The sequence below is a fragment of the Budorcas taxicolor genome, chromosome 21, assembly GCF_023091745.1.
Source record: "Budorcas taxicolor isolate Tak-1 chromosome 21, Takin1.1, whole genome shotgun sequence".
NCBI lineage: Eukaryota > Metazoa > Chordata > Mammalia > Artiodactyla > Bovidae > Budorcas > Budorcas taxicolor.
In genome coordinates this window covers 60,978,893-61,005,956 of record NC_068930.1, presented here as the reverse complement: position 1 = coordinate 61,005,956, position 27,064 = coordinate 60,978,893, and the positions used below count along the sequence as shown (strand labels likewise).

The window sequence follows — 27,064 nt, the reverse complement described above, 5'->3', positions numbered from 1 at the left end:
CTAAAACTCTTTAATTTTGCTTTTTGCAGCAAAATCTTGAATTCATCTGGGATTTATTCTTATATTAGGTGTGAGGGATTCTACATGGATTCCTTGTTTTTGCAGCATGTGAGTCTGCCCCCTTCCCCATCCCCATCTCTCTGCCTTGTCATGATGCCCCATCCCAGAACTGGGCCCATTACTGCGTTCTCGGTTCCATATTCCATATTGGCCCATGTTTATTCCTGTGCAATACATCATACTGTTTTCATTATTTTAGCTTTATAAAATATCTTGCTATCTAGCAGGGTGGGAATATTAAGGAAAACAATCTTTGTCACTTTGAAAGGATAGATAAAGGTATGACTGCTTAGAATGATACCCTTTTGGGGACGTCCCTGGTGGCCCAGTGGTTAAGAAGTCACCTTCCAATGCAGGGGATGTAGATTCCATCCATTGTTGGGGAACTAAGATCCCACATGTCACAGGCAATTCAGCCCATGCACCACAACTAGAGAGCCCATGCACTCTGGGGCCACGCCACAAGTAGAGAGAAGCCTGCGCACTGCAAGGAAGATTCTGTATACTGCAACTAAGACTCTATACAGCCAAGAATAAATAAATATTACAAAAGAATGATAGCCTTTTTTAATTTCACAAGTTCTTATGTTTGTAAAAATAATTTTTAAAAAGATGCAGTGAACCCAACAAACAAGGATACTAATGAAAAATGAAAAAGAAACAAATGTTTAAAACTTACCACACGATTTCTTCATCATATATGAACTGGGAAGGCAAAAGAAACAAGAATGGGGGGACAGATTTACTCCAAAAGAAGAACAAACAAGGCCCCTAAGTACCGTGAGGTGACACACACCAGCTTGCTCTGATTTTCACAGAAAGCTGGCACCTCTCTCCGGGTATGGGTTTCTCAAACGTAGAAGTGACCCTTCCTTAGTGGAAACCTTGGTCTGCAGATGCTTCAGGATGAGGCCTAGTGTGGGTCTCCAAAGAGAACTGGTCTGGCCTTCTGATAATCCAAGTAGCCATGGGGGCCCATCTGCAGGGGTCTGCCCTCATTAATGGAATAGGGTTGCTGAAATCAAGAATCTTAAAAACTGAAAAGGTATCTCTGTATGTATGTTTGCGCTTGCATATCTATCTATCTATCTTTCTATTTATCTATCTATCTGTTCCTCCCTCCATCTTTGGTACTTCTGTGTGGGGTAGGATGGGGTAGGGTGGGGTGGGTGGGGAGGAAAGGGTGTCATTGTCTTAAAAATAAAGAATAAGCCCTTTGGAAGCTCTGAGGACAAAGGACCCACTTGTACCACTTGAAGGGAGGCCAAGGGTGATGGTGAGGTTGCCACAGCTTCATAAGAGGGCACTGACATTGCCCAACAACTCCACCCAGCATCCCCTATGTGGGATGCAGACAAATGATGCCTTTGTGGTCCTGGGAGGCATCCTGTAACTGCCCCAGCCAGGCCCAGTGCACACAGGAGGGGGTTATGCCCACCAATCAGATCTTGGAGACATCGGGGTCCCTACACACGAGGCCAGGACAGGCCACGGGCTGCAGTCTGGATTTGGGCCCACTGCACCCTCTGCTGGTTGTCAGGCAGGCAGCACACACAGGATCTGCTTTGGGAGGCCACTCGGACAGGGTCATCCTGGCTGGGCACTGCTCTGAGGCTCCCCAGTCTCAAGGCTCTGAGGAAGAGGCAGAGGCGAGCCTGGTATCACAACAGAGGGGAGCCTGGTATCACCATCTGGGGTACTTGGGGGACACGTATGGGGACAGTGTCAGTTTTTTATGACCCAGTGGAAGGCTACTGGCATTTAGAGGGTTAAGACCAAGCACACCAGTCAACCTCGAACATGTAAAATCTTTCTCCCAGAGGAGTTATCCATATTTGACACACATCTTAAATGTCCTGCTAGCTATTTAAGCCAGCAGCAAAAAAAATGACCTGAGCTTTGAACTTAACTCCATTTTATAAATCAAAGTATTTTTACACAGTTTTAATAAATACTTAATTTTCTAGTGAGTTAGCTATCACGCAAGTGGAGAGGGATGACTGTACTTGGCTCAGTTTAGGATTTTATCAGGAGTCATTCACAATTTCAGAGAATTCCATCATCAACGTCAACACCACTTACAGGGTGGCCAGTCCAGCATATTAGCCTGCACTGGCACCCATAGGGCCTGCAGACTTCCTGTATGAGGTCAACAGATTATATCACTCAGCGTTCTAGCATCTTCCTGCCCAAACAGTTACACACTAGATGTATTCTTTTATTATGAATTACTTTTGTCTTTTATGAAATGCTTTTGGGCATTATGCTGATTTGGTAAAATTGTATATAGGTAAATTGTTTTACCTCTAACTTTCATTTTTTGGGGTGTGGTGGGCAGTCTCCCTTGTGTATGTGGCCTGATCTTAGGGATCTACTCCTAACAGAATATGGCAAAAGTGATGGCTGTCACGTCCGAGATTCGGTTACAAACAGACTGTGGCTTCCATCTTGGCACCTCCTCTCCCTTGCTGGGAGGGGAAGGAGTCCCCAGTGATGTGAGCTGTTATATGGACAAGCCTGAGGCCTGCCCATTGCCTCATGAGGGATCTTGAAAGCAGATTGTTGCCCAGGGGAGCCTTGACATAACTGTATTCTGGCTGGTGAGTACACCGATGAGAGATCCTCAGCCAGAGGGCTTGGCTAAGCCACTCCCAGATTTGATCCATAGAAAAGGGGGCAATAAATGTTTGCTGTCTTAAGCTGCTGAGTGTTGAGGGAAATTTGTTACATGGCAACAGCTAATTAATACAAAGATCATGGTTATCAAATCCAGTTGGCTCTAGATGTCCTTAGGGGGAGAACTATTCTAGAACACATTTCATACTCTGAGATCTGGGCATGCCACATGCATCTGCCCTCTTGATATGACCTGCCCTCATGCAGTCACTTGAAAGCTCCTCTTGGATGGAAACTTCTCCCCTGTGGACGGCATGGTCCTCGGCAGTAACCTGCGTCATGAGCTTCACTGCTGTATCGCTGTCACATGTTATGCATGATGTCACCCCAGCCCTCAGGGGTCCCTGTTTCAGGCCCTCTGCCTTTTCTGCACACATCCTTGCTCCCAGCTGCCTACCCTGAGGGCTCCCAGCTGGTCTCTCTCTTCCCAGCTCTGCAGTGAGTTAGGAAACCAGAAACTGTGCTCCTTAGGAAACTGGCTCTAAGTGAGGGTCTCAAGGCCTCTGATGAGCACGTTCTTAAGCTTAACTGCATCAACCATATGACGCCTGCTTTAGCTTTTTCAAGGCCTTTCTGCCCTCAAGGTGGTACCTGGATGTGCTTGATAACCAAGGCATCAGGTATGAGGTTTTCGGGACAGGGAAGCACCGTGGAGGGGAATAGGTCAACACGACCACAGTGAGTGGCCAGCACACCCCAGGTGGGGTGCCGTGGGTTCTCTGGTCCTAGTGCCAGGGACAGGACAGTGGGGCGGGGGGAGGGCGCGTTAACTCACAGCAATGAGCACGATGACAGACAGGGTGTAGTACACGGAGTCTCGGCACACGGCCCACCATGTCAGACGGACCACCTGCCGAGCAAAGGGCCATTAGCGTCACCAGCTGGGGAGATGGGGTATGAGGGGACACAGCTGGGGGGGTGTCCCATTGCCCCCAGAACCCTGCAGCTGCAGACACATGCCCTCGGAGCTCATCTCAACTGTCCACCAGGACCACAGCATGTCTGGCTGCTCCAGGCACCTCACTCTCTTGGTCATATTTGGGGACAGAGGACAGCGGGTTCGCATTCATAAGTAATGGCAAAGTTGCCCCCTGCTCCTTCACGGTGACCACGTGGCACGTATCCCAGGAGAAGCCATGTGGCCGGGGGAGGCCAGAGACACTCACTCTTCTCTCAGCGCTAGAACTTTCTGGGGGTGACTGGCCGCCTCCCTCTACCTCCCTTGGCCAGAAAGAGCTTTCCATGAGTCCGACTCTCTGAGGTCAAGTCTAATGCCCCGCTGTGGCTCCAAGGATCAGGAAGATGTGCTGGGAAATCAGCAAGCCAGCTTCACGCACCCACAGGGAGGCAGAAGACAGGCCCCAAGTAAGTCCAGAGGCTAGCTCATGGTCAGGGTTACAGGAAACGCTTCTTAAATATTTACTGCTGTCAAATAAATGCCCCATAACCCACCCCCAAGACCAGCCAAGGGGGCAGCTGACGTGCTTTCTGCTCTCAGACCCATGGGTGGAAGGAACACAGGACACCCATGTTACACGCAAGGAAAGGGGCCTGGAGGGGAGACCCGCGCTCAAAGCCACATGAAGTTATAGGCATGGCTAAGGCTGGGCCTTGGGTCTCTCCCACGCTATCCCTATGCTATTTCATGAGAAGAGAGACACCACTGACCTGCCCTGCGAATAATCCACAAACTCCGATTATACACAGGATATTGAACACAGCAGAGCCCACGATGGTCCCGACCCCGACATCTCCGTGGGTGATGAACACGCCTGGGAAGAGAGAGGCGCCAACCTCATGTGCAAGCCCAGGCCTGCCCCTTCCTCAGACCCTGGCTGGTTCCGTGTCCCCCACCCCATGAATGGACAGGAGTTGTTCTTACTACCAGGGAACACCCGAGATGCTGGTGAAAACGACAAAACCAGAGGTGGTAGAGTCCTTAGGGACCTGCTGCACCAATCCTCCCATTTTTGGGAACAGCTTTATTGATAATTCACATGTTGTAAAATTCACCCATTTAAAATATCACTTTAGCATTTTCTGGTATAGTCAGAATTATACAATCATCACTGCAATCTAATTTTAGAACGTTTTTATCACCTCAAAAAAAACCCCATACCTGTGAGTACCCTACTCCACCCCACACCCCAGGGAACCACTAATTCACTTTCTCTCCACGTCTCCCATTTTACAGATGAGAAAGCTGACACTCAGAGCTGAAAAAACATGCCCACAAGAGTCTGGGCACCCAACCTGGGTTCTTCCTATATCCCGTGTCTCAAGCTGATAGGATTTCTTACCAATGACAGAGGCGAACAGCTCTGGTGTTGAGCTTCCCGCAGCCATGAAGGTGGCTCCAGCCACATCTTCGCTCAGATGGAGTTTCTGAAACAGAAGTGACCGCAGACTCTCAGGCTGTACTGCAGGCGCAGTAAGCATGCCTGCTGGCCACTTACGGAGAGCGCGGGGCACAGCCCCGCAGCCAGAGTCAAGCTTCAGGACTGGTGGCCTCTCTTCGCTCATCCTGAGCACACGCCCTCCTCCACTCTGCCTGACGCTCACCCCAGAGTCCCCTCTCCCCTTCCCCCACCTGTCAATTTTTGTTCATTGTCTGAATGCTTAAATAGTCTCTCTTTGATGAAGACTTTTTAAAAGGGCCACCACGAGTCAGCCACTCCCCCAGGGAAGAGAAGCTGAAATGTCACTCATGCAGTGGGGATCTGAGGTCCATGTGCGTGCTTCCCCCACCGGATGACAAGATGGGTCTTTTTCATCTTTGGATGCCTGGAACAGGAGCTAGGGATCATCGGGGAGTCCGCTAGTCTAGCGCCTGTCACTTCTGGTGCTCACACAGACCTTGGGTACCATGCGAACATGCATACATCAGGTTGTGGGATGTGGAAAACGCAGGTGTATAGCCTGGCCTCTGCATCCCAGAAGGCCTTCCCAATGGCAAGCCGGACACCTGGCTGCCCACTGGAATAGACCTCACCTCCTGTCCCCAGAGTTGAGTCGGTCCTGGGTATTAATTTCACTGGGGGAGCATTTTCTTCTGCCAAGCCCTGGGACAGGGCTAGAACTATATAGGCCCACTCTGCTTGGTGAGACCATGTTCTGGACACAGAGGCCCATCCTCTGATCTGGAATTTGGGGCTGGGGGCTTTGGGTGCTTGGGAAAACCATGGAAATTCTGGGTCCCCCTGAATGCCAACTTGAAGGTGCCCAGCTATGGTCCTTAGAAGGCCTCTGGGAAGACTGGCTCAGAGCAGGACTTGGTCTCCTCCAGCCCCCACCTCCCAAAGCCTTCCTGGGGAGCCTGGGCTCTGAAGCCACTGAGGAATCCATTCCCTGGGCCAGTACAACCTCCTCAGTAAGCTTGCTACTGGAGTCCTCAGAAGGGTTGGAGCTGCGGGTTTGGTGGAAAATGGGATGGGGGCATAGCATTGACCCCCACCCCAGGAAGAAGCCCACCCACCCTAGCCCTGCTAAAGAGGAGGTTTCACAGAGGTTCAGCCATCAAAGCACCTATGATAGCTTTTAGCAGAATCCAAACCATGCTATATCCTGTCCTTTCTCCATCCTGCCTTTGCCTGGGTCACTCCTTCCCTCTGGAATGACCTCCTTCCACTCAGCTGGTGGAACTTCTCACTTCCAAAGCCTGGACCAAATGCCACCTCCTCCATGAAGCTTTCCTCGGTTTCTCCCCAGAGATGCTCCCTCCCTCCTTTTGAATCCTCAGTACCTTTGATGGGTCTCACTAGGTCTCTTCCATCAGCCTTCCCTGTGAAGCCAGGAGCATCACCCTTGCTCACCTCTGTGTTTTTAGGGAGATGGGTAACCTCATCTAGCATCTCCACTGAATGTGTCCTGTGTCCGTGGGCTTCTGTCACCCCAAAGGGGGCAGGGGACCTAACCTGGTTGCTGTGACCCACAACATATTCCAGGGTGTGTATTCTGGAAAGACCAGTTGACTGTTTCTCCTGAGGGCCTCCTCTGAAGAAGTGATAGCCCACCACCCCAAGGCTGCCTCTAGGTTGAACATTCAACCCTGACATCCCAGCAGCCATTTCCTGATTCTGTTTCTCCTCTGGCTCATTCTCTCGCTGACAAGTGTCTTAGAGAAGAGCATATCGTTTGATCTGGGTGGGGTGAGGGGTCAAGCGTGGAGCAAAGGGAAGGCAGGGCCTTTGCACACTTTTGCCAGGTCACTCACCACTTAGTGAACTAGGTCAAAAGCAGCCAGTCCTCCTGGAGCCCAACAGGGGATAAAGTAATGGGGACGTGCCCACCCCTAACAATCCATGTCCAACCGGCAAATGTCCCAACGACAGTATGGCTTCACACAGCTGGGAGACTTCAAGTGGATAAAGTGCAGTGACACCCAGATCAGTCTGCACTTGTGCATGTGTGTTAAGTTGCTTCAGTCTTGCCCGACTCTGTGCGACCCTATGGAATGCAGCCTGCCAGGTTCCTCTGCCCATGGGATTCTCCAAGTAAGGATACTGGAGCGGGTTGCCATGCCCACTCTCCAGGGGATCTTCCCAGCCCAGGGACTGAACCCACATCTCTTATGTCTCCTGCATTGGCAGGCAGGTTCTTTACCACTAGTGCCACCTGGGAAGCCCCCAGTCTGAACACAGCAGATGCTAAAAACAGAAACAGTTTTGCTTCCTTGGCTAGAAGCTGAGGGAGGAGGGGGCAGGACTGGGAAGACTTAACACAAGAATTAAAAGGAGAAAACGTCAGGCTGCAAAGGTTAGGACCAAGGGCATTCCCTGCCATTGCAGCTCAGCATCTTCCCTGGGGACACAGAGCCCCACCTGGTACCTGTCACTTGCAGCTGGTTTTGGCAAATACTCCCTAACTAACCAGCTTTGGCTTAACTACCAGCATCTGCTATGAAGCCAGAGGTCCTGGGTAATAATTTCACTGGGGGAGCATTTTCTTCTGCCAAGCTCTGGGGGAGGACACCACCCCCTAATTGTAATCTGGAGCTTCAGAGCGAGGCTTTGCACTAGCAATGCCACGTACTTGGCCTGACAACCTTCATTGCCAGAGTGCTCCCCACTTCTTGGCCTGGTACTGATACGCCAAGTGTCAGTCACCCCCAGCCCCTGACCCGGGCTTTGCCAAAGGTCCTAAGTCCTTCCCACGCACCTCGCAGATCTTCTCTAGAGACGGAACAAAGAAGTCATCACACACTATGGCCAAGGCGTAGAACATGTACAGAGCCTGCAAAGGAAACAGGGAGACAGCCATCAGCCAGGACTCCCGCCAGCAATGGGCGTGGCCAGGAATCCATCACGCCCCAAACCAGCCTGCTTGGGTTAGGAAAATTCCAGCACCACTGGGGTGTGCTTTTCCTCAATCCCCTCACTGGCAGATGGGGCCCAGACAGGAGAAACAACCTGCTGAGCATCAGAGGGGACTAAAAGTCAGTCCACAAGGTCCTGTGTGCCTTCCTCTCTTCTTAAACAAGCAACCCTCTCTCTCCAACACACAAGTAGGCCCTCGACAGGCAAGATCCAAACCTCAAGGACCGAGAAGGCAAGCATTTAAAACCATCATCTTAAGAGTTTAAAATAAGCATCATCCTGATTTCCCCTCTTCGAGTTTTAGCGAAGGCATCATTTCCTGTCAACAGCTGCCCACCTCCTGCCAAAACAGACAACTTGAGGCCCAGCATTTCCTGGGATGCTGCTTGATGTTGGTCCAGGTTAAAATACACGAGCCATTGAACATTGGGAGGCTCATGGAAAAGAATCCAGATTCTAGGGCTGATCCTGGGAATTTTTTGCCTTGTGATTTTGGATAAGTCATGTCTCCAAGTCTCATTTTCTTCTGTTTGATGAGAGAGCAAGAACAGATCAGTAGTTTTTAGATGATGTTATCTGCAGAACTCCTTTCTGACCTGTCCACCCAACATGACTTTACTGAGCTCATCTTGTATGCCAGGTACTATTCTAGCCATTAGAGACAAGGTGACAAGGATGCCAGGAAAAGCATCTGCCTCTTTGTGGGGCACAAATAGGCAAATAAAGTATCTATAATGGCTGGGAAACAGCACATGAAAAGGTACTGAGGCAGGAGTGTGTTTGATGCATTTGAAAAACAGCAAGGACATTGGTGCAGGCAGAACAGATTGAAAGTAAAGTGGAAAATGACTAATGTGAGGTTGGAGGGAGAGGCAAGGACCAGAATCTGTGGAAAGGAGATGGGATTTTATGCTGAACACCAGGAAGCCATTTTTTTCTTCAGAGAAAAAGCGATATGAATGCCCTATTCACAAAAGAAGGAAAGGCTGGGCTGCTTCAGCTAAAATGGTGTGATATTCCAACAACTTTACAATTAATTGCATGCATGCAGGCATGCTCAGTCGGTCAGTTGTACCCGACTCCAGGCTCCTCTGTCCATGGAATTTTCCAAGCAAGAATACTAGAGTACGTTTCCATTCCCTACTCCAGGGGATCTTCCTGACCCAAGGGTCGAACCCATGTCTCTTGTGCCTCCTGCATTGGCAGGTGAATTCTTTACCAACCCATCTATCAGGGAAGCCCACAAATAAAGTGGATGGTCTATCAACTGTGACCGCAGCATCCAAGGCAAATGTGTTCTGGAGTCCAGCTGTGGCTATCCCTGAATTTGACTCAGTATCTTTTGGGGGGAAGCAAAAAGAAACAAATACCAGGGGTGTGGGAAATGTGGAGAGAGAGAGAGAGAGAGAGAGAGAGAGAGAGAGAGAGAGAGAGAGAGAGAGAGGAGACCCTGCTACAAATCTCAGGATCCCAACCTAAATTCATATGCTCAGAAATTCGCCTCTACAGCATTTCCCAGGCAAAGAGCTTCTGGTTCCCCAGACGTCTCAGAAACACTGGAGAGAAAAGGGGGCCAAGATGGCACCACTATTTCCTTCACTTGGGCGGGAAGTTCTGAGAAGCTTCTTAGTGCTACAGACAAAATCTGGCTCCAAAGCTCAAGTTTTTCCTTGCTCTAAAGAAGGGCTCAGCAAAGTTTTTCTCAAAGTGTCTGATGAGTCTTTACAGGCCATACAGCCTGTCATCACTCTGCTGCTGTAGAAGAAGAGCAGCCAGGGACATGAGGGTGCCGGGGGGCCAGCATGGAGAATCCTGCCCATGGCAAAGGTCATGAGGAAAGGGGCCTGACAAACACAAAGGCGGGATCAGGCCTCAGGGGTCCCCCTGGACTTTCTCAAGCATCTACCCCCAAAACCAGAGTCTGCCTGCTTTACTGTGTTATGCTTTCCACCAACTCCTCTGACATTAACAGGGGGCTGTCCCCCCACCACCTTTTTCTGGAAAAAGTTACTTTAGAGCTTTTAGATAATAAGTCTCCTGGGCATAATAAGAGTGTCTCAGTCCCAAAACCCCTCTGATGGCTTTCTAGCCTGCCTGACAGGTTTGTCCGGACTCTTACAGCTGCACATGTGATTGTTTACAGCCTCCCAACCCCGAGAGGCACAGGAAGCTTCAAATATCCTAGGAATGTAGGGGCTTCCGAGGAGTCAAAATCATTAGAATAGGACTGATTAAGGGTTTCATTGTTGAGCCAATACTTGCTGCCAAGGTTTCGTGTCTTTTATTTGTTGATATAGTTGGTATGTAGAAAAAACAGGCAGTAGCCCTGGCATTAGCAACATTAGATCTTTAAGTACTTTCTTTGTTATAACCCACTGCACCTTTGTTCTACAGGAATGTAACTTTATTTAGTACTTTGAGGGTGATGCAGATTAAAGAAAAAACACTTCAAGGGAAAATGAGTTTTCTGGTTGATAGATATTTATCTAGGAAGAGAGCCATAAAAATGTTAACAGGCTCCCTGGCCAGAAGATGATGTAAAACCACCTAAGAACTTTTGCATATGGGAAGGTATGCAAAAAGAAAGCCTGGCCTCAATAAGGGTCAGGACTGCTGCCCTTGCAAAACTCTGCATATTCCATTATTTCTTTATGTACAACTAGGGGTATATAAGCTGCCTTTGAAAATAAAGCTGTGGGTCTTGCACCGATGCTTGGCTCCCCCATGTTGTTCTTTTCTCCCTTTTCAGGCTGAATTCCTGTCTGGAGCACAGAGGCTCTCTGTGTCTACTTATTTGCCCTGGCTTCTAAGACCCTGTTCCCAAGGCAGGGCACCCTCCACTATTCAAGTGGGCGCCAGTGGCCTACGTAGATGGTGCAAGCCCCTTGTCTTGGAGGTTTCTTGGTCTCCTGTGTAAACCAAGGAATACAGCCTCTTTTCTCCTCTATTTTCTCTCCTCTCTCTCACTACACTATTCTTCCCTAATCTCTCTTTATATCTCTAAATAAATAAATCTCTCCTCACCGACTCCGTCCCCGCTTTGAATTCCCTGGATCCACCGGGGCTGGACCCCAGCATGAGGGTGGTTGCCTACCAATAAAATTTATTTATAAAAACAGGAAGTGGGCTGGATTTGTTCTCCAGATGTAGCTGGGTAGTGCTTGCTCTAAAAGGGTTCCTGCAAAATTCCCGAGGACCTCTCAAGTTTAGGAAAAAGGCTTTGACAAGACATTGGTGAGGCAGTGGGACAGATTGTGGGACTAACTGGTCAAATCCACATCCCCTCAGTGAACAGGGAGGGCAGGGGAAAGCCAGAGAAACTAGAAAGATAATAACTCCATTTGAGAAATAATACACAAGACTGTCACTTGAAATTTGCCTACAATCTTCATTTTCATTAATGGTTTATCCCGTTAATTAAAACTTCACTCACCCCTTATTCTCAGGTGGCTACTATCTATATGAGAACCCCAGCTTTCCCTTGCTTAATTATCTCTTGCAAAGAAGAATACTTGGTTGGGTTTAAATATAGAAGCAGATGGTGCTGAGCAGCCCGGGAACCACATCAGGAGGAACATTTGCTGTGGTTGATCCAAAGTAGAAAATTAAACCCTGAGTGCTTTCATTTCCCTGCATCAGACAACGAGGCTTGCAAACTTTTTCTATAGAGAGACAGACAGAAAATCTTTTTTGGCTTTGTGGATCCCAGAGTCTTTGTCACAACTACTCAGGTCGGCCAGTGAAGCAGAAAAGCAGCCACAGATGATATACAAATGAATGAGAATGGCTCTGTTCCAATAAAACTTCATTTATAACTATGGGCAATGGCCGTGGGCTGTAGTTCGCATGCAGAGAAGAGCAACTATTACATATCATTTAGGTTTGAGCCCACTATGCCTTTTTGAACTGCTACTCGAACTCTGCCGCTGCTCACCAGGCTCATTTAATACCGAGGAAGTTTGAGAAGAAGGGCACCAAAGTCTCAAACTGCAGTAATGTCAGGACGGTAAAACGTGGGGGTGGGGCGGGGTACTGGAGAGCATTATCCCATCCCTGCTATGTCTGAAGGATGTGACCCATGTTCGCTTGTATTTCCACATCTGGGGAAGAGATGCCGTCACTCCCATTTTATAAAAAGCAGAAAAGGAAGCACAAGAAGACGTGAACCTTTGTCCTGGCTCTGGGGCCGTTCACTGTGTGACACTGAGCAAGTCACTTCACATCCTTAAGACTTCATTTCTTTGCGGGTAAAACACGTCCAGGACCTATCCTCAGAGGGCTCTTATAAGAACACAGTGAGATCTCTGACACACTGTGCTCTGCAGACAGGCTTTCCCTGCCGGAAAGTGAGGGATGTCCCACCCCAAGAGGGCCACTTACACCAAGAATATGCAGCAGGATGGCCCCGTGCTGTCGCTCATTGTTGGAGAACAGGTCTGTGGGGAACTCGTGAATTGCTGGAAGACAAGAGAACAGGGTAAGGTGTTAGTTATCACGGAGTGTCCCTAGGGTTTGGCCATGGAACTGTGGAGGCCCCTGGTGTTGGACCTGGGGAGAGACTGGCTATTTCTCCTGTTTGCGGCAGATCTGAGCTCTTAGGAAAACATTGCTGGATACAGATTATCCAGATATTTTCTACCTTAGAGTTGACCATGGCTTGTATATCCCCTGCAATTAAAAAAAGAGAGCATGAAACACATCACAACCACTAGGATGGCTATAAATAAAAAGACAGATAAAAACAAGTGTTGGCAAGGAGGCTGGAACCCTCATACATCACTAGCAGGAATGCAGAACAGTGCAGTCACTTTGGAAACCAGTCTAGCAGTTCCTCAAAATATTAAACAGAGAGTTTGACCCAGAAATTTTACTCCCAAGTATCTTCCCAGGAGAAATGGAAAACATACATTCACACAAAACCTGTACATGAATGTTCACCGTGGTATTATTCATAATAACCAAAATGCAGAAACAACCCAAACATCTACCAACTGATGAGAGGATAAAGCGTGATACATCCATACAAATGGAATATTATTTGGTGATAAAAAGAAGTACTGATACATGTTACAACATGGAGGATGCTTGAAAACACTTTGCTAAGTGAAAGAATTGTAAGCAGTCAGTCACAAGACTACTTATTGTGTGATTCCATTAACATGAAATGTCCAGAAGAGGCCAATCCATAAAGATGGAGATAGATTAATGGTTGCCCAAGGCTGGAAGGTATGGTGTTTGGGGGATGACAGCTAAGAGGTACTGCATTTCTTTCTGGGGTGATGTTTGCAGTGATGCTCACACAATTCTAAATATGAAGAGCCACTGAATTCTGTGTTTTAAACAGATGACCTCTATAGTATGTGAATTATATTTCAATAAAGTTGTGACCCCAGGTGGCATTAGTGGTAAAGAACCCGCCTGCCAATTCAGGAGACAGAAAGAAACTCGGGTTCAATTCCTGGGACTGGAAGATCCCCTGGAGGAAATGGCAACCTATTTCAATATTCTCGCCTGGAGAATCCCACAGATGGAAGAGCCTGGAAGGTTACAGTCCATGGGATCGGAAAGAGTTGGACACAACTGAAGAGACTTGGCACAAAGTTGTTCCCAAAAAAGCATAATAAAATCGAAAGATGCCAAAGAGGAAAATCAGAGGATGGTTCCTCATTCTGTCAAAGGATTCTGATCGCGTTCCTAGCAGAGAGCTTTCCAACTGGCTTCAACGCACACTCAGATCTGTTACAAACACAATCCCCACCAACAGTCTTGCTGAGGCTGGAGACCGTTGTCTTGCTCTGAGCGGGCTCTGAGTTCACATGGCCGAGTTCAGTTCTTAGCTCTAATATTTACAGGCTGGGTCAACAGGGACACGTCCCTTACCTTCCTTGTGCCTCAGTTTCTTCACTGGTAAAATGGTGAGATTAACTTTAATAACATGTCTTAAAGTGTTTCAATCTCACGGTGAGCTTCAAACCAGCACCCTCACCCCAGGATTCTGGAATCCTCTTCCCTCACCACTGTCAAGTCAGAGCTGAGAAGCAGCTCCACGAAGAGAAGAGGCCGGAGTCGCTTCAGAGCTCAGGGACAGGTGGCCTCTTTGCAAAGACCTTCCGGTCTGGAGCCGTCAGCCCCTTCTCCTACCTTCTCCTCCCATCCACAACGCATCTGTCACTCCAGGTGGGGAAGTGGAGATCCTAGAGAGGTCAAGTGACATTGTCAGGGATGGGGATGGCACCAAGAAAATCTGTCCCCTGCTGAGCACGCATTCAGCAGAACCACACAGAGCAGGGAAAATGGTCCATGGGAGGTGAGGCTCCAGGTAAGCCCTGGAAGGGGAGCTGAAGCCAAGCTGGAACAAGGAGGGGGCGGGGCTAGGAGCACCCTTGTCTCCTGACCTCTCAGCACCCCGATGCCAGGTACGCTTCCACCAGTATAGGCAGCATCTCAGGTCACTGAGCACCATGTCATGCACCTTTCTTTGGCCCCAAGAATGCCCCTGTGGGGTGGGTACCACCATATCCTCTGGGCTCACGCATTCTGGACTGTGGGGGGAGCCCCGGGAGGCAGAGAGCCCTCTGCTTTGGGAATCAAACACTCAGGATGCAGGTTCCGTTCCCGACATGCCCAAGTAGTCTGAACAACTCATCTGCTTCTTGGCCTCAAAATGTTCACCTGTAACGGAGGAATAACTGTTTCTCATCATCCAGTCAATCCTAAAGGAAATCAACCCTGAATATTCATTGGAAGGACTGATCCTGAAGCTAAAGTTCCAATACATTGGACACCTGATGCAAAGAGTTGACTCGTTGGAAAAGATCCTGATGCTGGGAAAGATTGAAGGCAGGAGGAGAAGGGGGCGGCAGAGAATGAGATAGTTAGATGGCATCACCGACTCAATGGACATGAGTTTGAGCAAACTCTGGGAGATAGTGAAGGACAGGGAAGCCTGGCATGCTTCAGTCTGTGCGACCACAAAAAGCTGGACATGACTTAGTGACTGAAAAACAACCGCCCCCAGTGGGTGACCAACAGGTAAGTATCCTATCAATGTCATTTCTGCAGGTTCTCCATCAGACACTGCCACATCCCCGTATCCTCATCACCGGTCCTCATCGATTTAGCTGTACTGGAAGCTTCTGGAAGGCATTGATCCACACTGTCCTGGCACACAGTAGGTTAATAGACCTTATAAATGCTTATAAGTGCATGCTCAGTTGCTCAGTCATGTCCAACTCTGTGCGACCCCATGTACTGCAGCCCACCAGGTTCCTCTGTCCATGGGATTCTCCAGGCAAGAATACTAGAGTGGGTTGCCATTTCCTTCTCCAGGGGACCTTCCCAACCCAGGGATCGAACCCGTGTCTCCTGCATTGCAGGCGGATTCTTTACCCACTGAGCCACCTAGGAGGCCCCAAATTCTTATTATAAACTTCCAGGATAAAAGTCCCTCCTCTGTGAATATAATTTGGCTCTAAAAGTGATGGGTTTTCCTTTAAAACAGAAAAAAAATTCTGCTTTTTAAGATAAGTCTCCCAATAAAACCTAGAAAACATTATTAGCTCCCCCAGATATTCAGAAAATGTTCCCACTTTAAAACAAGCAGCATTTAATGAAATATAGATTCTTTCACTTTTTCCCCCTGTAATCAAACTTCTTTAATAGAATTGCTGCTGTCAGTTCAAGGGCAGGAGTCTGCTTCAAGGCTCGGCTCAGAGATGGAGAATTATAGAGGGAATAACTTGGCATTCTTGCACCCAGGATCTTGTTTCCAGGAGAAATGGAACTGTCTGGGATATAAGGGCAGATCAAACAGACATTTCTGCCATGAAAATTTGAGTCAGTTTTTGATTCTCCAAACCAATGATTTGTGAGCTGGTGATTTATCCAATCCTGGGCACTCTTTGAGAATTAGAAACAAATAAGGCTGCCTTTCTGCTATAAGGACATATCGTCTGGGCTCCAGTGGGGAGGGGGATGTGGGCTATAAATGACTTTGTCCTCGGTGAGAAATGGCTTCTACTAGTTCAGCCGTGGCACCTTGCTCTGTGACCGCGTGCATATGCTGGAAGGCTGTGGAGGGGAGCGAATGCCATCATGGCCTGAGTTCTGCCAGCAGAGACAGAGTAACTGGCAGAGCCACCAGCTGCTCATGACCCATCGCCCTCTGTACCTACCCAAGTCTTCTGGACACGCCCTGAGCCCACGAGGCAGGCGCCACAGCCACAAATGTCCCTGTTTCCAAATAAGACTCAGCAGGGAAATGATCTGTTCAGGGACCACATAAACCAGGACTTGGCATGGAGACCCTCTAACACGGATGGAAATCATGCAGTACCAGGACATGGAGACTTCACTTGGGTCCTGATTCAACTACCCATCAGCTTGGGCAAGTCATTTAACCTCTCTGTCCTTTCCGTTTCTTCTGTGGCAATCTGCTACCACACGAGGGGGTGAAACAGTCATTGTTACTGTGTGCGGCATGCCCTGGCATGGATATCAAAGGCTACAAGCAGGGAAATGGTCGCCCTACCCTCCCCAGTTGGCAGCTGGTAACGGGGACCCGTCCACTCCCCAGTTCAAGAATCAAATCCTCTAGAAACTGGCATATGGGGGAGGGGGGACGTGTAGCGGCCACAGAGCCAATGTGTTAATAACAGGAACTCCATCCCTCCCACCTTTGTCATCAACAGCAACGATTTTCAACTGCAGGCAGGCTATACAGCTGCTCAGGGCTTTGTCTCCAGAAGCAGATAACTTGCAGGCTTCAGGGAGTGCCTCTGTCCTTCGTTACCTGTATGACCTTGGGGAGTTGTTGAACACCTCCTCACTGTGACCTCATCTCTAAGTGGGATGCTACAGACCCTGCCTGCCAGGCTGCAGTAAAGATTAAGTGATACAGATAATGTATGCACGGCACTTAGCCCAGCTAGGCTGCCATCACTCTGAGGATCACTGATGGACAGAATCCTCCCTCCACACCAGGTCGGTCCCCGCTGATCCAGAGGACGAGCCTCGGCTTGTGAAAATCAAAGAGAAGACAAAGCCAGCTTAGTGGGGCAAAGGGTGAGCATGATTAGACTGGCCACATTAGGATCTGAATGCAGGTGCAGTTTAATCCCAGCTTCCTGAGAAAACCTTCTTCTCCTCTCTCGGGCTTGCTGGGATCACGAGCCCCCAGCCACGTTCAAGGGCAGGACGCCTGCATGTCTGAGAGGGGGCTGCGCCCGCCCTACCTGATCAAATCCCCACCAGGGAGAAGGGAGGAATCAACAGGGCGCACACAGCAGCTTTTGAGGTCATGCCTAAGCCTTTAAGCCGCAGAAATCTGGGGGTGGTGGGTGTGGGGAGGGGGAAGAGATGTGTCTGCAGGTGGAGCGGAGCTCAGAACACCGAAGATGATTCCAGCACCGTCCACACTGCGGGGTGGGGGTGGAGGAGCTGCCAGCGACCCAGCAGCCACTCCCAACCCCTCTCAGAATTCTTTTCTGTGGACCTCAGTGCCCATAATTGGTTTCTCCATCACTCTTGGTTTTGGGCACCCCCTCCACTGTGTGCAGGGGTGAGGGGGACTAGGGCAAGAGGTCTTTCCTGTCAGTTGCCTTCCTAAACACTAGAGCTTTACCCAGGCTTCCCAAGTGGCACTAGTGGTAAAGAACCTGCCTGCCAATGCAGGAGACATAGGAGACTCAGGTTCAATCCCTGGGTCAGGAAGATCCCCTGGAGAAGGGCATGGCAACCCACGCCAGTATTCTTGTCTGGAGAATCCCATGGATAGAGGAGCCTGGCGGGCTACAGTTCACAGGGTCACAAAGAATTGGACATGACTGAAGCAACTTAGCATGCCTGCAAACATTGGAGGGAAAACCATAAGGCCCCAGGGGACATCTGCCAGCCCCTTCCCAACAAAAGCTACCAAGTTCTCGAACATAAATCAGACCCCTAGGACACAGCTGACCTTTTTTGTTGACACACACAGTTAGATGGGTGATGCCATTATATTTCAGAAACCCTGACTTCATGTTGCCCTTTCAAAGCTCTATACTTTGGCTGACATTGCTGCTAGCTGCAAAATGTATGAATTTGTTTAACAAGTATTTACTGAGCCCCCACGTGGCAGGTATTGGACTCTCTGGGAGCAGGCGGATGAGGTCCTAATGCGTCTACGAGCATCCTCAGGCCCGGCAGTTCCTCTCCTTGGAGGGCGATGGGACTTCTGGAGAAAGCCAAAGCTACTCAGAAAGTGACTGGTTAGCAGGATGGCAAACACCCTGATCCTGAACGAGTACAAGTCAATACATGCTTCTTGAAGTTGACTACACGTCAGGCACCAGGCTAAGTGCTGAGCCTTGAGGATGGGCTCTTAAGGGGCTGGTGGGAATTGGACAAGTGAACACATGATTGAGAGACAGTAAAGCTTGCTGTGATAGTGAGGCATGAGGAAGCCAGGGGTTACCGACCTGGGGGAGGTGGGAAGGGCAGCAAGCCTGTGGAGAGAGTGATGCCCATGTCAAGTTTCTTTTTTTTTGACCAGAGGATAATTGCTTTAGAATGTTGTGTTAGTTTCTGCTGTGCAATGTAGTAAATAAGCTATTGCTAAGTTGCTTCAGTCGTGTCCGACTTTGCTCGGCCCCATAGAAGGCAGCTCACCAGGCTCTGCTGTCCCTGGGATTCTCCAGGCAAGAACACTGGAGTGGGTTGCCATTTCCTTCTCCAATGCATGAAAGTGAAAAGTGAAAGTGAAGTCGCTCAGTGGTTTCCGACTCTTAGTGACCCCACGGTCTGCAGCCTATCAGGCTCCTCCGTCCATGGGATTTTCCAGGCAAGAGTATTGGAGCGGGGGGCCATTGCCTTCTCCGATATATATACCGATACCCCTTCTCTCCTGAGCCTTCCCCCATCCCCTCCCCATCCCATCCCTCTAGGTCATCGCAGAGCACCGAGCTGAGCTCCCTGTGCTTCCCGCTAGCGATCTATTTCACACATGGTAATGCATATAACAACGCCACCCTCAGTTCATCCCACCCTCTCCTTCCCCCACTGTGTCCACAAGTCTGTTTTTTACATCTGCATCTTTATTCCTGCCCTGCAAATAGGTTCATCAGTACCATTTTCCTAGATTCCATATATGTGCATTAATATACGATATTTGTTTTCTGACTTACTTCACTCTATGACAGATTCTAGCTTCATCCACATCACTACAGCTGACTCAGTTTCCTTCCTTTTTATGCCTGAGATAGCATATTGAAAAGCAGAGACATTACTTTGCCAACAAAGGTCCGTCTAGTCAAGGCTATGGTTTTTCCAGTGGTCATGTATGGATGTGAGAGTTGGACTGTGAAGAAAGCTGAGCACCGAAGAATTGATGCTTTTGAACTGTGGTGCTGGAGAAGACTCTTGAGGGTCCCTTGGACTGCAAGGAGATCCAACCAGTCCATTCTGAAGGAGATCAGCCCTGGGATTTCTTTGGAGGGAATGATGCTAAAGCTGAAACTCCAGTCCTTTGGCCACCTCATGTGAAGAGTTGACTCATTGGAAAAGATTCTGATGCTGGGAGGGATTGGGGGCAGGAGGAGAAGGGGATGACAGAGGATGAGATGGCTGGATGGCATCACTGACTCGATGGATGCGAGTCTGAGTGAACTCCAGGAGTTGGTGATAGACAAGGAGGCCTGGCGTGCTGCAATTCATGAGGTCACAAAGAGTCGGACATGACTGAGCGACTGAACTGAACAGAACTGAATATTCCATTGTATATATGTACCACAATTTCTTTATCCATTCATCTGTCGATGGACATTTAGGTTATTTCCATGTCCTGGCTACTGTAAAAAGTGCTGCAGTGAACACTGGGTACATGTGTCTTTTTGAATTATGATTTTCCCCAGAGTCAAATTTTGAAGGCTGTGTTACTGACCTCCAAAGTTCTTTAATCTGCCATGTCGAGTCCTGAGAAGATCATTATTTCTGTTTTGTTGATGAGGAAATTGAGGCTCTGAGAAGCTACAGGAGTCACCTGCAGTTGTAAAACCACTGTTTGACACAGGAGAGAGAAAAACCCAGGCTGGGAACCCAACCAATACCAGGTTATTTTCACCTAAACATTTTGCCCACATCTCAGAACTGAAGTCTCCTTTAACCAAGGAGCAGACTCCATACTTCTGGAAGCTCCATGGGCCACAGGAAATAGTCATGCTCTCAGGGAACTCTGTTCAGGGTTAGGACAGCCTGAATGGGAGAGGAGTATGAGGGAGAAGGGATATGTGCATATGTATGGTTGAGTCCCTTTGCTGTGTACCCGAAACTATCACATTGTTAATTGACTACACTCCAATATAAAATAAAAAGTTAAAAAGAAAAGAAGTCATGCTCTTGAAAAGAGAAATGCATATTGCCCGTCTTAGGTCAATTCCACTTAGAGCCCAGGGCCTACCCATGCCAAGGTCTAGCCCATTAGTCCGTGGATCCAGGGGAAACCTATCACTCATCTTCCTTGACTTCCTTGAAACATTTAGTAAAACTGACCACTTCCTATATGTGTGAATGAACACATATATGAAAGTATGAATGAATATATGTGTTATCTATCGACCCATCCATCCATCTTACATCCAGTAAAATTCATTCATTGGGATGTGCACTTCTGTGCATCCTCAGGTCTCTGAGACAGAAGAGTCCCATCACCCTCAAATTCCCTTGTATGGCATTTTTATAGTCAGGCCCTCTCCAAGCCCCAGCTTCCGATGTGTTGCCTTTTCTAAAATGTCATATCAATGGAATCACGGAATATAGTCTTTTGGGTCTGGCTTCTTTCATTTAACAAAATGCTCTCATAGTCACCCACACAGTTGTATGACTCCGCCTTTCTGCAACATTCTCACTTAGTTTCTTTGACCCCACACTCTCTTCACGTGCACACAATTCTTTAGAGGGTCCCTTCCTCTGTGGGACCCCAAATGCTGGGGTTCTAGGGGCTTTGTCCTGAGCCCTCTTCTCACCAGGTGACCTGGCTTTGACTTTCGGATCTCTGCAGACTTCTTCCAGATCTGTCTTTCCTGAGCTTAAGACCTAACATACCCAGCTGGCAACTGCACATCCCTCCCTGGTCACCTTATAAATACATTAAACCTGTCCGCAGTGAATGGCCCACCCTTCACACTGGTCTGGTGCCATCTTTGATGACCTGCTCCTCCCTCATGCCCTGTGATGGGTGGATAGGCCAGTTGGCACTCCGCATGCGTTTTGACTTCCTTCCATGAGCCTTCCCATCCAGGGCACCAAGTATGGGGGTGCAAGCCACGTGTTGCATAGTTACACATACTAGTCCTACTTCCTATTCTGAGGAGCCTGGCCAGCCTTGCAGCGAGGGTTCTGATTAAGCAGTATGTTCTGCCAATCTGGCAGATTCAGAGGGCAGAAAAGAAGCAGAGAGGCTTCCTCTGGTAACCAAAGGTTTGGAGACCCAAGTGTTGAATGGCTCTCCTGACAATAATACCTATACTTCCCTATTTGAACATACGATGTTTGTGAATTTGAATATTCCATTTCCAATTCCTGTTTCTTTGGCCCTTCCTGCAATTTTGTAAGAACCTAATTCCCTGAATTAAATTCCTTTCTGTTGAAAATGTTGAGAATAGTTTCTATTTCCTGCCCTAAAAGCTAATTTTGCCTTCTTTGGGCCAATTCTCCACAATCATACTTCCAAAACAGCTCTTGAGTTCATCAGCTTCCTCATCTCCAACATCCGCATCCTCTCTGGCTGGACCGCCGAACCCGCCTCCTGCCTGACCTCCTCATATCCATTCTCAATGTGCTCCTTTAGGTTTTCTACACAGCAGTCAGATAAGCTTTTCACATGCATCTATGACTTAGAACTCCTCAGTGGTTTTCAACTCCTCTGCGAATGAATGCCCAGGACCCTCTCAAGGTCTTCAAGGCCCTGTGTGGTATAGCCCTGACAGTTTCATCAGTCTGCCCCACTCTGGCTGCACTGGGCACATATGTGAACTGCCAGGTCCTGGCACAAGGTATGTGTGTGTGCATGTGTGCAAAGTCGCTTCAGTCACGTCCAACTTTTTGTGACCCCACGGAAACCATAGCCCACCAGGCTCCTCTGTCCATGGGATTCTCCAGGCAAGAAGACTGGAGTGCGTTGCCACGCACAGGGTAGGTATTCAGGAAACGCCTGCTGAGTCATGAGTATTTGGCCATCCACTTCTCTTCTGACATGAACCCAGGAGCTGCTAGGATGGGCCTTGCCTGGAAGGATGACCAGGAGATGGTGTGGCTAGCTGGTCTCCTTTCCCAGTTCCTGGCTTTCCAAACTGCTGCCTGGATGCTGAGCCATGATCTTTCCCTGATGGAGCGTGTTGGACAAAGATGTGCTTCCATTAGATGTTGATCTTTCTTAAACCTCCTAATTAGTGTATTCCCTTTTGGGAATAGAAACTGTGAATTGAATTTTTCAAAAGGAAAAAAATTGCCTCAAAACATGCCATTCTCTCTTCACTTTCTATCCTGGTTAAAAATAACTCCATATTCTAAGCCCTGACGTTAATTCTGAAACTATGAAAGCTAGACGGGCGGTCTGGGGAGTAACTGAAAGAGCTTCAAATTTCGATCATTCCAACTTCTGTGTTTTAGATATCACCCATGTGCCAGAAGCCGAAAGCAAAAAAAAAAAAAAAGAGAGAGATAAGAAAAGTCGTGATTCCCTCCCATTCTATGGTTTAAAATAATGTTGCAAAGAATTGCATATTTTTCAAGGACAGCAGTTGAAATGTATAGGTTTTATAGCATCACTCCCATGTCCCAAACAGGAGTAAAAATAATTAGGTTAAATCATTGGCTTAACCAGCATGAAAATGAGTCTAAAATCCGCTCTCTCATTTCAGTACATTCCGAAAGAGATTAAGCACCATGAAAAATAAAAATATGATTGGAAGGTCCAGTGGAAGTATTGTTCTCTCCAGGAGAAACCACTGTGGAATTTTATGGTTGGAAGAAGTTCCAGATGCCACGTGACCCAGCTGTTCTCCACTCAGGAGGGGACCTGGCTTATCAAAATCCCCTGAGAAACATTTTTGAAGCCATTCTTGCCATCTCCACCTCTTTCCCTGCCCTGATGCTGAGCATCCTTGTCCTGCCCACTGACAATGGCTTAACCTCCCATTTTCAAGGGAAGAGAGAACATGGATTTCCAGACAGGTCAAGAGCTTTCCTCAGCATCACTGCTGGTTGGCAACAGCAGGACAAAGGCCCAAACATACAAACAGATACTGGCCAGGCCATACGGGACAATAGAACTTTGACTCATGTCCTCTGCAACAGCCACTCCAGGAAGCCCAACCATAAGCCACAGTGATTGGCCCACCAGCCAGAGTAATGGTCCAGATGGTCAAGACATGATCAGCAAGGGCCAGCCTCTCTACTGCTTGTCCTGATTCCCAACTCAATCCAACTGAATCCAATAAGAGCATTTTCCAGAAAGACCAATAAAATATCTGAAGGGGATCAGTCATCAAGACTCCTGTCCATTACACAGCAATGCAACTCTGAACTGCTCACCAGTGGGCACCGTGTAGCACTATCAAGTTATGAAAAGGACAGACAACTTTTTCATAGGCACAACTTTTCTTAGCATGACTTCTTTCATGTATTAAACAAAAATAGCATGTTGTCTGATCAACATCCCGAAACAGTTATTGTCTGGCTGTATATACAGAAACCAGAAGTTTGTGCCAAGTCCCAGGGACAGAGCTCTACATCGTAAGCCCTCATGGTATTGGGCTATGTTGACTGGAGGTCTCTGCTGTAACCCTGGCACTTCCACCAGATCCTGGCACATAGGAGGTACCCAGATTCGTTTCCTAGGGCTTACGTATGAAAGTACCACACGTCAGGTGACCTAAAACGACAGCAATTTATTCTCCTGTGGTTCTGAAGGCTGGAAATGGCAAAAACCAAGGTGTGGATGGTTCCTTCCAGAGACTCAGGGAAATGTGTTTCTGACTCCCTTCTGGCTTCCAGTGACAGCCAGCAACCCCCAGAGTTCCTTGACTTAAGACGCATCACTCCAGTCTCTGTTTCGTCATCATATAGCTTCTCCTCTGGGTGTTTCTGCGTCTTCACATGGCCTTCTTGTAAGGGACCGGTCACTGGATTTAGGGCCTGCCCCCTATTCCATGATGACCTCATCTTGACTAATTACATCTGCAAAGGCCCTATTTCCAAATAAGATCCCAGTCACAATGCTGGGCTTCCCTGGTGCCTCAGATGGTAAAGAATTCACCTGCAATGCAGGAGACCAGAGTTTGATCCCTGGGTTGGGAAGATCCCCTGCAGAAGGGAATGGCTACCCACTCTAGTGTTCTTGCCTGGGAAACCCCATGGACAGAGGAGCCTGGCAGGCTACAGTTCACAGGGTCTCAAAGAGTGGGACATGACTGAGAGACCGACACTTTCACAGGTGCCAGGGGCTAGGACTTCGATACCTCTTTGGGGGGACACAGCTGAATACCATAACTGTGTTTATTATTTGTTGACTTGATTAACCTTTATCTACAGAACACAGAAGACCACTCTGCATTAATGAGTTCTTAAGAACAATATAATAATCATTGTTATTCAGTCTTTTATATGCTCCCAAACCATCTTATCCACATCTGCTGCCCAAAATGATTCCCCTCCACTTGCCCAAGTGTACCAGTTTGATGATAAATTTTATGGCTATTCTATTCGTTAGAAGTTAAGTGCCCTTTAGTAGAAACTCACTATCAACTAGTCAAGAGAGTTCAAGTTAACCCCTGCCTATGTGCCAGGAAAGACTTACACCATTTCCGACATAGACATTCAGTACATCCCCTTCCTAGGGACCTGAAGGCTGCTATCACCACTGGCTTGATAAGCCACAGCTGTGGGTCAGTCACCCCACTTCAGCACTCTGAGGCCTTGCCCTGTCTCTCCAGCCCTCACTCAAGAGGCTCCCTGTTTGGCCATCCTTCTCCTTGGCTTATAAAACTGCCTCTCTTCCCAGACTTAATCCATGCTGGTCCCCTGGGCAGCTTCAAGGCAAGAAGCCTCCGGTCAGGACTGAGTACAAACAGAAACTGAGGTCATCAGTTATATTTGGCAAGGCCCACCGAGACCCTCTTGAAAAGGACACAACAGCTTCTGCTTTTGTGCTAATCCCAGGCAGTCCCTCGGTGGCCTTGTCAACATTTACAGCTCTAATGAGACCATTGAGCTACTGGAGCTCAACTAATAGGGTGAAGCAAGGTGACAAGCAGAAAGGAGGAGGCTGGCAGATTGATGGATTCCCAGGGTGTTGCACATCATAGATGCTTAACTAAACAGTCGCTGAATGACAGACAGTTGTAATTTAGACACACAACATCTCTTTCCTAAGATCTCAGAAGATCAAAAAAGTCTGCCTAATTCTAAGTTCTATGCTTGCTCTCATCCTTAGATTCTGTCAAAAACATTTCCGATGAAGAGTCACTAGGGTCTGAATTTTATTCTTGGCCTTCCTTTGTGAGCCAGTGGAAAATTACTTGGCTCCTTAGTTTCCATGAAGTGCTGTGAGGTTTGAGGAGGTTATTAGCTTTTTATGAACAGGAGAGTCATCGAAGCACAAAACAAACTATAAAATGAACCACATGAGTTCACTGAAACTCAGGCCCATGCTCCCCCTTCACAAATATCAACAAAATTAAGATTTGTGAGACAGTCAAGAATCAGATGATGAGGGACTTCCCTGGTGGTCCAGTGGTAAAGAATCCACCTGCCAATGCAGGGGACACAGGTTCGATCCCTGGTCCGGGAAGATCTCACATGCCGCAGAGCAACTAAGCCTGTGAGTCACGACTACTGAGCCCACGTGTCTAGAGCCTGTGCTCAGCAACAAGAGAAGCCACGGCAATGAGGAGTCTGCACAGCACAGCTGGTGCGTAGTCCCCTCGTCACAACTAGAGAACACCAGTGCAGCCGCAAGGACCCAGCTCGGCCAGAAACAAATTCATTTTCCAAAAAGAATCGACAGTGGTCACTGGACTGAGTCCAGAAAGCTCAGTTCTGGCCTCAGTTCTGCCACTAAGTGTCGTTTTGACAGAGCAGCTTTGGTTTCCACCTGAGGAAGAGGAGAGTAAGAGGTCCTTGATGAGATGCCTGACCCAACAGTTCCTTACTCAGTTCATTTGTGTCTCATCCCCTCCGTGTGGGACACACTGCATGTGGCAGGAGAGACGCTGATCACTAAGGCGGGGAAAGGAGTCTCACTTTGCAACCAGCCTGCATCGCCTCCCTCTACACGTCCGCCCAGCAATGCAGACTCCTCCCCAAGGGCACTCCACAGACCATTCCCGACCTAACGATGCTTCCACGCATGACTTTCTTACTTTGCCACAGTGTGAAAGTGATACCCATTCAGCGGCAACCATCCTTCACTTCTACTCAAGCAGAGAATGAAGGCTCTTAAACCTTCTCCCGGGTCTAGAGTTGTGCTCAAGTGCGGTCTGCAAACCCTTTTGTTACTGGTCCGCTGCAGGAGGAGAGCAGAGTGCGAAGAAGCAAGGAGACCAATGAAACACTTGCTAGCGATTTGATGTTGTGACAAACAAACGTGATCATTTGTTGACTGATTCATTTTTCCAGTATTTTACGAACACACTTTTGTAGCATATTCAAGAGTATTGGCAAAAGTAAAGAAAGAAGTCTTTCACCACAGAAAGTGTGAGACACGGTCACTGGGAAAGTGTTTCTCAGCCGGGAACAGTTGTGTCCCTTTGCTCAGGTGAGCTCTGGAGATGCCTTTTGTTGGCATGCTGGGGGCAGAGGTGAGTACAGAGGCCAGGGATACTGTTAAACACCCCACAATGCACAGAACAGCCCCCATAACCAACACTGTGCAGCCCTGGAACTTCCCTAGTGGTCCAGTGGTTAAGACTTCACCTTCCAGTACAGGGGGGTGCATGTTCGATCCTTGGTTGGGGAGCCAAGATTCCGTATGACTCTCA

The 27,064-nt window shown here is 48.3% G+C and overlaps 1 protein-coding gene across 1 annotated transcript in view; it reads right to left on the bottom strand.

The window, feature by feature from the left end:
• Nucleotides 1-27,064, bottom strand: part of SLC24A4 (solute carrier family 24 member 4) — a 180,080-nt gene that overhangs the window by 45,556 nt on the left and 107,460 nt on the right. The window contains exons 3-8 of the mRNA XM_052659932.1: nt 12,432-12,508; nt 7,894-7,968; nt 5,037-5,121; nt 4,405-4,508; nt 3,512-3,586; nt 740-765 (exon numbers count right to left, since the gene is read on the bottom strand). Of these exons, the coding sequence (XP_052515892.1) occupies nt 740-765; nt 3,512-3,586; nt 4,405-4,508; nt 5,037-5,121; nt 7,894-7,968; nt 12,432-12,508 (442 nt within the window). The remainder of the gene's footprint in view (nt 1-739; nt 766-3,511; nt 3,587-4,404; nt 4,509-5,036; nt 5,122-7,893; nt 7,969-12,431; nt 12,509-27,064) is intronic.